Source organism: Oryza brachyantha, chromosome 1, assembly GCF_000231095.2.
Source record: "Oryza brachyantha chromosome 1, ObraRS2, whole genome shotgun sequence".
NCBI lineage: Eukaryota > Viridiplantae > Streptophyta > Magnoliopsida > Poales > Poaceae > Oryza > Oryza brachyantha.
The window spans coordinates 7,275,944-7,287,827 of NC_023163.2; the positions used below are offsets into that span (position 1 = coordinate 7,275,944).

General features: G+C 40.7%; 2 protein-coding genes across 2 annotated transcripts; both read left to right on the plus strand.

Moving 5' to 3' along the window:
* The first annotated feature begins 887 nt into the window (after positions 1-887).
* LOC102706977 (NEDD8-activating enzyme E1 catalytic subunit) lies at positions 888-6,383 on the plus strand. The gene is made up of 9 exons (XM_006643981.3): positions 888-1,129; positions 1,268-1,431; positions 2,025-2,227; positions 3,459-3,691; positions 3,759-3,821; positions 3,896-3,952; positions 4,838-4,959; positions 5,433-5,550; positions 5,821-6,383. Exons 1-9 carry the CDS (start codon positions 1,007-1,009, stop codon positions 6,100-6,102), a joined length of 1,365 nt encoding a protein of 454 aa, XP_006644044.2. The 5' UTR covers positions 888-1,006; the 3' UTR covers positions 6,103-6,383.
* A 1,010-nt stretch (positions 6,384-7,393) lies between these two features.
* LOC102707253 lies at positions 7,394-9,360 on the plus strand. The gene is made up of 3 exons (XM_006643982.2): positions 7,394-7,617; positions 7,716-7,768; positions 8,964-9,360. Exons 1-3 carry the CDS (start codon positions 7,527-7,529, stop codon positions 9,078-9,080), a joined length of 261 nt encoding a protein of 86 aa, XP_006644045.1. The 5' UTR covers positions 7,394-7,526; the 3' UTR covers positions 9,081-9,360.
* The last annotated feature ends 2,524 nt before the right edge of the window (positions 9,361-11,884 follow it).

The following is an 11,884-nucleotide window of genomic DNA, read 5'->3' on the forward strand; positions in this document are numbered from 1 at the left end:
TTGGACAAGAGAACGAAATGATCCACTTTTTATTTTTAAGGACACAACTGCTATGCATGCGACGGAGCCGTACGACCCGCGTACGACTCTATCATCATGCGGACGGTGCGGCGCGTGCATACAACGGCATGGCTCATGCATGCAAAAGTAGCGGCAGCATGCAACGGCAGCAGGTGCATGCGCGGACGGAGTCGTACACGGGTCGTATGGCTCCGTCGTATGTATAGCGGAGTTGTTTTAAGAAAGGTAGGGTGACATTAAGAGGACTGATGTTGTCCTTTAAATGATGAGCTTGGTGTCACCTCTGATTCTTCTGTTTCATCATCCACCTCTTATATGTCGCTGCTCTCTTAAGCAGCCACCTATGTCTCCTCTCTCGGTATCCCTTGTCATTGAGATCTTCCACTTTCCCCTGAGCCGCCATCTCCCATCAGCAGGGTTTTAGTGGTACGAGATCAATAGTCTGTTGAAGGACTTAGATCCTGAGTTCAATGTCACCGACTTTGTTTTGACTCAATATTGTCAACTCCGTATATAAAAGTTTTATTTACATATTAGTTTTGTTTATAAATATATCACTTAATATTTTCCTAAAAAACCAAAAAAACGAGGACGGTAATGATAAATTTAGGACCTTTTCGTATAGTTTATTGTTTTCTTAACTTTTATACCCAACACAAGTATGAAGTTATATTTATATAAATTGTTTTTTTGGTTATATGGCTTAAAACAAATCCATCGCCCTTTCTTCCGTGCACAATATCAGCTCGGGGAGCCTCTGTCGTTGCCGTCCGATTGGACGCATCAGTCATCACGACCGTTCACGCCGAGCCCCTGGGTTTTCTTCCCTTCTCTCGTGTCGTTCCCTCTTTCGCCCTCCGCCGCATCGGCATCGGCATCAGCATCCTCAACTCAGGTTTTACTCTCTCTCTCTCTCTCTAGGTCTCGCATTGATTCCTCTCCTCCCCACCGCATCGCCGGCGCTCCGAGCAGCACCGGCGACGAGATGTCCTCTTCCCCGGACGAGGATCCGCCGGCGCCGACGGAGCCCGAACGGTGGAGGGATCTGGACATGCTCCTCTCCCGCCCCGGCAACCTCGTCGACGCCAACTTCGCTCCCAGCCCCGGGGTGAGCCGCCGCCGCCGCCACGGCCACCTCTATCTCCATCTGCGTGGGTGTGTGTCTTCCCGCTGCTTCTTGCGTTTATCCTGAGCTGACACGAGATGCGGTGTGGTTTTTGCCGTCGTTGTCCCGTGCGGGGCGCAGCTGCGGGACATGCTGGGGAGCCTCGTGGAGGTGCTGGTGGTGGGCGCCGGCGGGCTGGGGTGTGAGCTCCTCAAGGACCTGGCCCTCTCCGGCTTCAAGAACCTGCACGTCATCGACATGGACACCATCGACGTCTCCAACCTCAATCGCCAGTTCCTCTTCAGGTGCTGCCCTGTCCTTCCCCGCTGCTGAGTGGTCAGATTGTCGTAGGGTTTTGGTGGTGGAGTTCGTCCGGTCTCCATGCTCTTTTCGAATGCCAAGAACCAAACCATATATATAAGCTTGCCAGGTTGACTGAAAGATCTCTTTAGCATTCACCCATGATCATGAGTTCATAATGTCTGCAGGGAATGGGTGAATAGAAGAAAATTGTTATGGCTGTTAGTTCAGTTGAATGCAATTGGGGGTGGTATCTCCTTTGTTAGTTCAATTGCTTATAAGCTATGGGTTAGTAAAGTAGAATACTAGAACTTAGATAAAGTTAAGGTTAAATTATACCTTCATCATGTGCAACGGTAACAACACACAGGCAAGTAGATAATTACCGAAATCCTGTTTTGAGTTTCCACAGCCAAACCTGAGCGAAAAGCAAAAAAAGGTATGATCCCACGTCTTGGATTCTCTCAGAGTCAAGTTCAAGCTTCGGTTTGGTGCAGCATTGACGTTTGTCTGTTTTGGTGTTTCACGCTTGTATTTGTGATTCATTATCATCTTTGTCATCTCGACAAGTGCAATATCTTTATGTACTTCTGTACAGGGTTCAAGATGTTGGGAAATCCAAAGCTGAAGTTGCTGCAAAGAGGGTTATGGAGCGAGTTAGTGGAGTGAACATTGTGCCCCATTTTTGTAGGATTGAAGATAAAGAGATAGAGTTCTACAGTGATTTCTCAATAATTGTTCTTGGTCTAGATTCAATTGAAGCTCGAAGCTATATCAATTCTGTGGCTTGTGGTTTCTTAGGTACATATTTATAGCCATTTTTTATTTATCTTCTCTCCTGCATGGAAACTGGAAACAGACCTTTAAACTACTGTACGTCTTGAGCCTACAACATCTTCATCTCTTCTCTTTCAGTATAACACTTCTGACATTAGATTACAAAGTGATACGATAACCTACACATTCATGCCACTGGTAGCTTCAAGATTATCAAACTGATGAAAAAGTGTTGGTGAGGAATTGGAGTCCTTGCTGTAAATATCTCTTTGCCAAGTGGTAATGTTCATTTAAATCCAATCAAGTGTACAGATAATTTTTACTCATGATTGTTAATGAAGTTTGATTATATTTCTGATTCTCGATTGGCCTTACCTTACTACTCCCTCCCAAGTACATGTCATTTTGGACATGCATCTAATATAACTTTAACTTCAGAGTATCCCTGATCAAGCATAGGAGTCTATCCAACACACTCTCATCCCTGGTGTATTTCCTTGGCAAGTTTGGACATATATTCTATAGAAGATGAACATGTTAGCTTCCACACCTCAGACTACAGTGCACCTTTTCAACTGTTTGTGCAAAGTTACAAAATGTTTTCCTAAAGACCTAAGGAAGAGGCTCAACTCTCTGGTCATTCTAGTAAGCTGGGAGATATGTAAGCACTGGAGTGCCTGTGTTTTTGAGGGTACTAGGCCCAATACCCAAGCCATCCTGCAGTTTAATGTGGCGGAGAGAAGGCCTTGGTGTTGGGCCCGCACCTCTGCACTTCACGAACTTCTTGTCAGGTCACTCGCCCTAGACTCATAGTCTGTTGTTGTGGGGAGCTGGGGATGTTTGGTCACTAGTTTTAAGTATGTGTTGTAACTTTTGACTCTTGTGGATGGATTGTTTCGTCCTTGTATTCTTCTTCTCTTCTTAGCGAAATGACACACAATTCTTGTGTGTTTGAGAAAAAATATTATCTTAAATATTTGGATCAAATACATGAAAATCATACATGTAGATTTGTCTTGCACGTACTTTCACATATTGAACAAAAGAAATTATTGATCAGCATTGCATCTAGGACACAGTGTTGATCCCTAAAACAGAGCTATTTATGACCAGAGGGAGTATATTGTTGTTTACTATTTACACCACCAAACTTAGTACTCCCTCCATATGCAAATATATGACATCAGACAAATAAAATGGGAGGGGGTACTTCACAGTGCAGTGTTATAGTGCTAATATGTAATTGCAATTGCAGAGTATGACTCAGATGACAAGCCAATCCCCGAAACAATTAAATTTATGGTCGATGGAGGGACTGAAGGTTTCAAAGGTCATGCTAGAGTCATTATACCTGGGACAACACCTTGTTTTGAATGCAACATATGGCTTTTCCCTCCCCAGGTCAAATTTCCCTTATGTACACTTGCTGAGACTCCAAGAACTGCAGCTCATTGCATTGAGTATGCTCATCTGATCAAATGGAACGAGGTACTTTTCTAGTCTCCATGCAATTACTCTTTGAATCTTTTCCCCTGATAAGTAAATCTACTCGTAGGTTCATCCTGGGAAACCTTTTGATGCTGATGATGCAGAACATATGCAATGGATTTACTCAGAGGTTTGCTTTACTTCATGACATGAAAATTGTTTGTCTCTGGCTTCTCTCTAACCTTTTTGCTCTTTGTAATACAGGCTTTAAAGAGGGCAGAACTTTTTGGTATTTCTGGAGTTACATATTCGTTTACTCAGGTTTGTTCTCTGTATATTGACCTGGTTTTTGGCTGATTTTTGTCCATGGATATATATCAAGATCTTATGCCTTCCCTGCTAGTGATTCAGTGCTGTTATCTTGTACTCTGGCAATAATGCATGAGTTCTGTAATCACACCAACTTCGTCCTTTTTCTTTTGAAATCCGTTAATCCTTATTGGCTGAGATGATAACAATCCAACATTTGAGTTAAACAAAAATGTTAGATTCATGTTCAAAGCGACCAGCAATATGGAGTCAGGTGGGTGATTTTCCCCACTGCTGGCTGGCAGGCTGGGTGTAAATTAGTTAGTGTGGATGCAGCTCAAAGTACAAAGCTGCTGAGTTAATCTTTGTTTTAGCTGCACAGTGCATATGCTCTAAGTTAATCTCATTCCTTTTATTTCAATCATGTTTGCTGTATGTTTTTTCCATAACTTGTCATATAACTGATCTTATAATATTTGGTGCTCAAACAAATTATTTCAATTGGTATGCCAATGTGTATTTGATGATGTAAATTCTAACAATTATGACTAGATATTTTTTCTATAACTTTTTGGTGCTATTTGATCGGTATGTGAATGACATTCTCTGCGTACAACACATTGATAGCATGGTGATTTGGTCGTATTACAAATAAAAGCACGCTCATTTGCTCAATATTTGGTCCTTGTGATATCTGTTTTTCTGTTGTGGTCCATTCTGTTAGTTTTAATCGAAATTTATCCATGCAAGCCATTTTGGCTTCTTGATTTGGTTGTATGACTAAGTTCAAAACTTCAAATTACCTTAGTTGATATGCTATGTAATTACTGGAAAGTCATGGTTGTTAATTAGATGGGATATGACATGCGTGACTTTGTGTATTTTTATGGATTACAGGGTGTTGTCAAGAATATAATCCCAGCCATTGCTTCAACAAATGCAATTGTTTCTGCTGCTTGTGCATTGGAAGCTCTTAAGCTTATGTCTGGGTGCAGCAAAACAGTGTCAAATTATCTCACGTGAGTTCACTACTACTTTTCTGAGTATTCTGAGTAGTTAAAGGATAATTTCAAAGAACTATTTTGAAATATTTGAACTTAAGCAGGAAGTATGCTACAGTGAACTAATTCGTATGTGGATCACATGGATAGGTGAAGAGAGGCATACTACATAGCTCTAGAAAAAAGAATAGTTTGAAAACCCTGGATGAAGTGTGTAATCTCACCTCCAGATTTCAACAATTTGCTCCCTTTTGTTTTGTTCTGGCACTATACATGCTTGATTGCTTGGCTTAAATTTGCCAAAATTGGTTGGTTTCATTTGTCACTATATTCCTCATACTCATAGCATTTGAACTTGAAATACCAATTTATCCCCCAACATGCTACTGTTGTTTAACAATAATCGACAAGCACATCTGAACTAAATGATTTTTTGAATCGACTTAACACCCTCAATTTGAGGTGCATAATATTTATTTTTCTATGTGCAGATATAATGGTATTGTTGGAACACACATTAACGTAAGCGAGTTTGTCAGAGATAAAGATTGCCTTGTCTGTGGACCTGGTACCCTTATTAAACTGGACGCATCGACTACCCTCTCAGAGGTCAGCAGTACACTCAATACCTTCTCAGCTATGTTGGGAATTTCTGATTTTATACACATAATCACAGCTATTGTAATAAGTTATCTTGCTCATCTGTGACCTGTCTGCACATGCATGAATACTAACATCGTATGCTGTTTGCAAACAGCTTTTTAATGCCCATGTTCCGAGTGCCTGCTACACTTAAGCATTTATTTAGTCCTAGAATGTAGATGAATAATAGAGAATGCTCTGTTCACATAGTTTTCTAACCTTTCCCCTAATTCGCAGTTCATCAAGATGCTTGAAGAGCACCCCAAGCTGCTAATGTCAAGAGCTAGTGTGACGCACGAAGGAGATAACCTGTACATGCAGGCACCTGAAGTACTGGAGCAGATGACGAGGCAAAACCTGGGTGTCCCAATGTTTGAGCTTCTCAAAGGAGCGACACGCGCGACTGTGCATGTCACCGGCATGGCAGAGAACAACGGGAAGAAAAAATCCTCTCTGAGGAAGCTGCGTGTTGCTTTCAATGGTGTCGAGGAAGCTTCGAAAATGGATGAGAGCTCTTGATACTATCGCTGTGTCTCCCAAGAACTGAGCACACCGAATTCAAAACTGCATTGATCTATTTAAACGAGAAGAATGCATATTATTACTAGTCATTACCGGGTTAATCCAATCATACATCTAGCATCACATTTCTAACCATACAAATCTGTTGTGTATCAAAATGTCTCGCTTATCTGTACGCCGAAAATGTATCCCGAACAGGTAGACCAATATCATCGCTATAATCAGAACTAAGCGTAGAGGTGGCGATTGTTTGGCTTAAATAATTTGTGAATATAACTTTTATATCATTTCTTAGCGATTAAAAAGCTAAGTCTGAAAAATAAAATTTAAAACCTATAATTAACTTTAAATTTAAGGCTGAAAAATTAAATTTTAGTTTATAAGCATCTGAAAAGATTAGGGTGAAACATATATGCATCCTAGTAAGAGATTTAGCAAGCAAAACAATGACTGCGGCGCATCAGAATCACGACCCGGGAAATTATTTTTCGTCACTTTGGCATATATCACCTAAATAGTTAATAAAAAAATCGATAAGATAAATAATGTGAGATATATCTCAAATTCGACTTCTATAATTATAAAAAAAAATTACAAATGTGTGCATGCAGTTTCAGGTAATTTGCATTTTTATAATTTGTAAATATTAAATTTGAACTCACATGTTTTTTGTATAGTGATATATCTCGGAATAATCTATTTTTTGAAAACTTTTTGATAAACTATTTAGACTATACGGAAGAAAGAAAGAAGTGGATGTTCCATGAGTCGATGAAAATCAACCTCCGATATCCGATTGCACTGCGCGTGTTACCAGAATCTTACCTCTCGGACCGACGGCAATGGCTGGATTGCCAACGTGAACCAGGTCATGAGCGAGCGCGAGTCGTAGAAGACGTGTGCATGTGCCCATGAACCCTCTCCGGCCGCCGCTGCAGTGTTGGTTGGACTCGTCGCGCGCGCCGGCCGGCGAGGTGAGCGCCCACATTTTCGCGAAGCTCGCCGTTGCTGTCGCCCTCGACCGGGGCGCCGCCGGTAATGTGGGCGGACCTTGTTTCCCGGCGAGAACGTCCGTCCGGACTGGCCGAGGCGACCTCTGTTCGGCCCCATCTAGACCACCGCATCCGAGGCCCAGTTTGGACATCCATGAGTGATTCTGGCCCAAATTTGGGCGTGTGTCGCCTGTCGGCCCACCGATGACGATTTTACGGCCTAGATGATTGTGACGAATGGATCGGTAAAAGGAGAATAATCTGGGCCCACTACTGGGAGGCCCGGGGAAAGAGTATAGGGGCCATCATCTTCAAACCCTAGAGGGCGGGGCGGCGCACGCGCACCCGCACCCACATCCCCGACTGCCGCCATTGCCGCAGCCGCCCGCAAGTTCGTCGAGGGAGAGAAGGCCGCCGCGGCGATTGGAGATGACGCAGAAGCAGAGCATGTTCAAGGGGCAGGGGAAGAAGAAGACCATCCCTCCCAACCGCCATGGCAAGGCGCCCCACGTCCGCAAAGGTACCCGCCGCCAGATCGACCCCCTGCTCCGTCCTTCCGCGCGCCGTGCCGTGCTTGCTTTCGCGCTGCGTTCTTGATTGGTAGCTCGATTCTTGCAGGGAAGAGGGCTGTGAAGCCGGCCAAGTTCACCAAGGACATGGACGCCGACAAGGTACGGTTGGTTTACTGGATGCTTGTTCTATCCATCAATCAGCAACTGCGTTCTTGCTTTAGGACATAAGAAGATAATGTCTGGGGTAGATTTTGGAGATAGAGGGCCATCCTTCTCTCAAATCTCAAGTAGTAGGCGATAAATTAATATGAACTAAACTAGTAATACATGTAAATTCTACATAGGAAAAGGTGTGTTCTTTCGAAAATTTCGTGTCCTTCAATGCGCACCAAAATAGCCTGCATCATGCCGTCGCTTTGTCTTTAAAATCCCACCGTATTAGAGTGGTAGGAGATCAAGCCTGTGCTGCACCGTCAGCATTGCAGTCAGATCGACTCAGGTTATGCCCCTGCTTGGGTCCAAAACTAGTTCCCCTGTGAGCCTGCCCTCAGCCTGTCTCTGGCCCCGTCGAAGATCGAGCTCAATTGAGCTTCCACTGCCCAGGAATTGCAGGAGAAGACCACCATGGACCGATTGGCGTGGTGGAGCGGATTTTCAAGGGGAAATTTCTGGTGAAAAGGAAGGTTGGGGCTTGGAGTTAATCGCTGTCTACTTGCCAGTTTGATGGGAGTGACAGAAATGGGTGCTGTGTGTTAGTTTGCTTCTGAACATGGTGTTTTTTTAAGCAAAGCCCCCAAAAAATGTGGTTCTGTGATCATGCCCCAAAATGTATGGTCCTAAAGAGAGTTGCATGCCTATCAATTCGAGCCATTCACTGTAAATTTTAGCCAATTCTAGCTTGGTACGTTTTTATTGTAGTATTCTGAATCGTGAAGAATGTTGCCTCAGTTTCCTATTTCACTTTATCATTATAACAAAATCGGCAACTCAATCATTATGTGCATGACCATGTAGATGTTGTAGACCATATATGTTTGACATGAAAAACCAGTTTTCCCTTTCATGTTCAATTAGAACTTTGCATGTTGCTGTATTTTAATTCACAGTATAAGTAGTGTTTATTAACTATGTAAATGTGCATAAAATATATGGCAATGTGGTATCTTGACCCGTGGTGTAATGGTTTTTGAGATGACAATCATGGCTGAAGCTACTGAGGATCAAATTTTATTGGATTCTTCTGTGACATTAGAGTCTGAAGTGATTAAAAGCAGACAAGGCCTTTCATCTTATTAATTTTCTGATTGAGTTTTTCCTTCTGAAATTTAGTAACAGTGAGCTGTTGTATTCACAGGAACTAACGAAATTTATCAACCAGTGCAACGAGAAAAAGGCTGCTAATCTTGCTAGCAAAGAAGGTGGTGACCTCAGTATACTAAAGGCGGACGTTGATCCTTCCAATGCAAACTAGAACTAGGAAACTAGGAATCTGTATTGCTATCCTGCCTACGGCTATGTACGACTCCATAGAATATATGAGTGTGTCCAATTGATATTAATGGTTCAAGCGAATTTTAAAGGAATTCTAAAGCTTTCAGTTCCAATGGGAATATTCACTGTATAGCCCTTTGGTTCAAAGGAATTGAAGGAATATAAAACATTGGGAAAAAATCACTTTCCTATGTTTCAGAGCCAAAACGCAGGAAAATTGAAATCTAGCCAAAACAATTGTTTTTCTTTCCTATGGCAAATGATTGTTTACTTTCTAAAGGTTCGTACGTTCCAAACAAAACTGTACCTATTTTTCTTATGTTTCCTAATCCTCTAATTTACACTTATGTTTCTATGTTTTCCTTTCTACGTTATGTCCATGCGTTTTATCTTTCTACTTTCCAAATAGACCCTTACATGTTTTTCTTTCTACTGACCTTGCTGGACCATGCCCCCCACCCCCCCCCCCCCCAACCTAGAAGGGCATCCTCGGACCTAAGGTCAAGGGGACCCGTATCGCTAACATATGGGCTCATGCATAGCGGGGTCCATATGTCAATCTCAATGTCTCTATAACTTTAAGTCATAGAAATCCCAGCCACTTGGAGGTTTCTTATAAAATGAGGGTGAATTCTCACTAGTCTTTAGACTAGTGGAGTTTAGGCTAAGAGTAGTTTTACTCTCTGGTTTTCAAGTCCTCTGGGAGATCCATGCATGACTTGTATCAATTTTTGTTTGTGAGATTTTGAGCTTAGTAATGAAATTATCTTATTATTGATGTATTTTTGTTGAATTATCAATCATATGTTGCTTGATTAGTTTTTTACATATGTCTTATATTATGCATGTTTAGGCTATTCGGTCTATGCACGGTATCGGTTCAATAATTCTATGCTTGTCAATCCGAAGGGTTGGAGTCCTATGTGAATAGTATTGTTTGACAATAGAAACATAGTGCTTGGGTTGGTTAAATGCTATTAGATGCAGGTGTGCCTCACGGGTTGTAGAGATAGGTAGCACATGGGTGCATATAAACCAAGTCCTAACCTTGTATAACTATGAGTATATACGTGTGTAAAATTTATATCACAAGTATACAAATATATTACAAACCTTAACTCTCTTTTGTCTTCTCTATACCATATCTTATTTTTTGGAGCTGATTCTTCTGTATGTCACATTACCTTTACGTTATCACCTACCCATGTTTAGACTTTGTTTATTAATCATATTATAATCATGAGCATATTGGACCCTTTCTTTGATCGTCCTCCTCACCGTGAAAAACAAATCTATATCTATTCTATACTATTATAAAAATGAGTATTGATTCTGCCAATTTTTTCATCCGTCACGGCCCATAGCCAGGCTGGAGCACGCGGCCCAAGCGCAGGGGTGTGGCAGTGGCCCAGAACGTGGCAACGCGCAGAGCGCGCGGCCCATGCGCTCGTCCGTCGACGGCCCAAAGCCAGCCTCGAGCGTGCAGTGCAGCCCACAGCGCGCAGAACGCGCAGCTTCAGGCTTGCAGCCGCTCGCGCGTCTTTTGGTTCGTCTCCGTTCCGTGAATAGACTAGCGATCGTATCTTTGTAAATAACGTGGAAGGAGGAGGCTGGATAGATCGTCTCTATTTCTTCTCTTTTTTTTCTTTTTTATTTCTTAAAATTATTGAAAATCCAACACATGTGTTTTTAATTTCTTTTTTCTTTTCTACATTGCTAGCTTGTTTAATTTGTTTTCTTTTCTTTTTTTGCATTGCTAGCTTGATTAATTTGTTTATGATGTTGAACATAGTTTACTATCTTTAATTATAATCTTTAATTATAAGCTTTTCTGTCACGTATTTTTTCAAATTAATTATATGTTGATTATAATTTATTATTCCCATTTCAACACAATTATTTTTAAAACTTATTTTCAAAATTTATGTTAATTTGTATAATTAAAATTAACATGACCAGATATAACACATATACATTATCTTTACATATTATGAAAATAAAAAAACTATTCTGTTGTATGTTAAAAATATGCTATAATCAAAAGTAAACCAATAATCAAAAATTTATTTTAATTTGAAAAAAAATAAAATTTACTTAACCCGGTGCAACGCACGGGTATTTTTTCTTAGTAAAAACAAATAGCAATACCCTAATACTCATGGGTGAATATCTATACATTTGTAGATTTATCTTGGAACATATAAATACCAATAGACATTAAGAATATAATAACTAAGATGATGGTCATAAAATAAATTAGTTACTGCATAAAATAGAATATGACTTCGTAACTGTGTAAATGAAGAAAAAGAATAGAATACGGTTCATAAAAAACATTCAAAGAATAACGTGATATTAGTAACATTAAATTTAAATATTAATTAACCGTGTTTATATTACAAGAGTGTATCGAGCACTAATTTTTCTTATGACAAGAAAGACTAGAAATCATAAGTGTCCTGTATCATGAGTGCTTTGATTGGCTATCATCGTTACCGACGGAGAACGAATATCGCCGGGGACCAGGGAAGTCAACCGGTGCACGGCGTCAGCCCGTACAGCTACTCCAGTACTGCTCCGTAAAAAAAACAGATTTAGGAAGCGTTTGACCATCGTTTTATTTAAAAAATTTATTAAAAAATTAAAAAAAAATACATACAAAAGTACTTATCATGTAATAACAATAAAAATATTAATTATAAATATTTCAAATAAGATGAAGAGTCAAAAATTTAATAAAAACTCAAGAATTCGTTTACTTAGGAACAGAAGGTTTACGTCAAA

Bases quoted from the DNA above. Each gene is read 5' to 3' on its own strand.
- LOC102707253 (XM_006643982.2), top strand. From the start codon at position 7,527: ATGACGCAGAAGCAGAGCATGTTCAAGGGGCAGGGGAAGAAGAAGACC. The intron at 7,618-7,715 runs GTACCCGCCGCC...CGATTCTTGCAG, and splicing joins GGCGCCCCACGTCCGCAAAG to GGAAGAGGGCTGTGAAGCCG. The intron at 7,769-8,963 runs GTACGGTTGGTT...TTGTATTCACAG, and splicing joins AGGACATGGACGCCGACAAG to GAACTAACGAAATTTATCAA.
- LOC102706977 (XM_006643981.3), top strand. From the start codon at position 1,007: ATGTCCTCTTCCCCGGACGAGGATCCGCCGGCGCCGACGGAGCCCGAA. The intron at 1,130-1,267 runs GTGAGCCGCCGC...TGCGGGGCGCAG, and splicing joins ACTTCGCTCCCAGCCCCGGG to CTGCGGGACATGCTGGGGAG. The intron at 1,432-2,024 runs GTGCTGCCCTGT...ACTTCTGTACAG, and splicing joins AATCGCCAGTTCCTCTTCAG to GGTTCAAGATGTTGGGAAAT.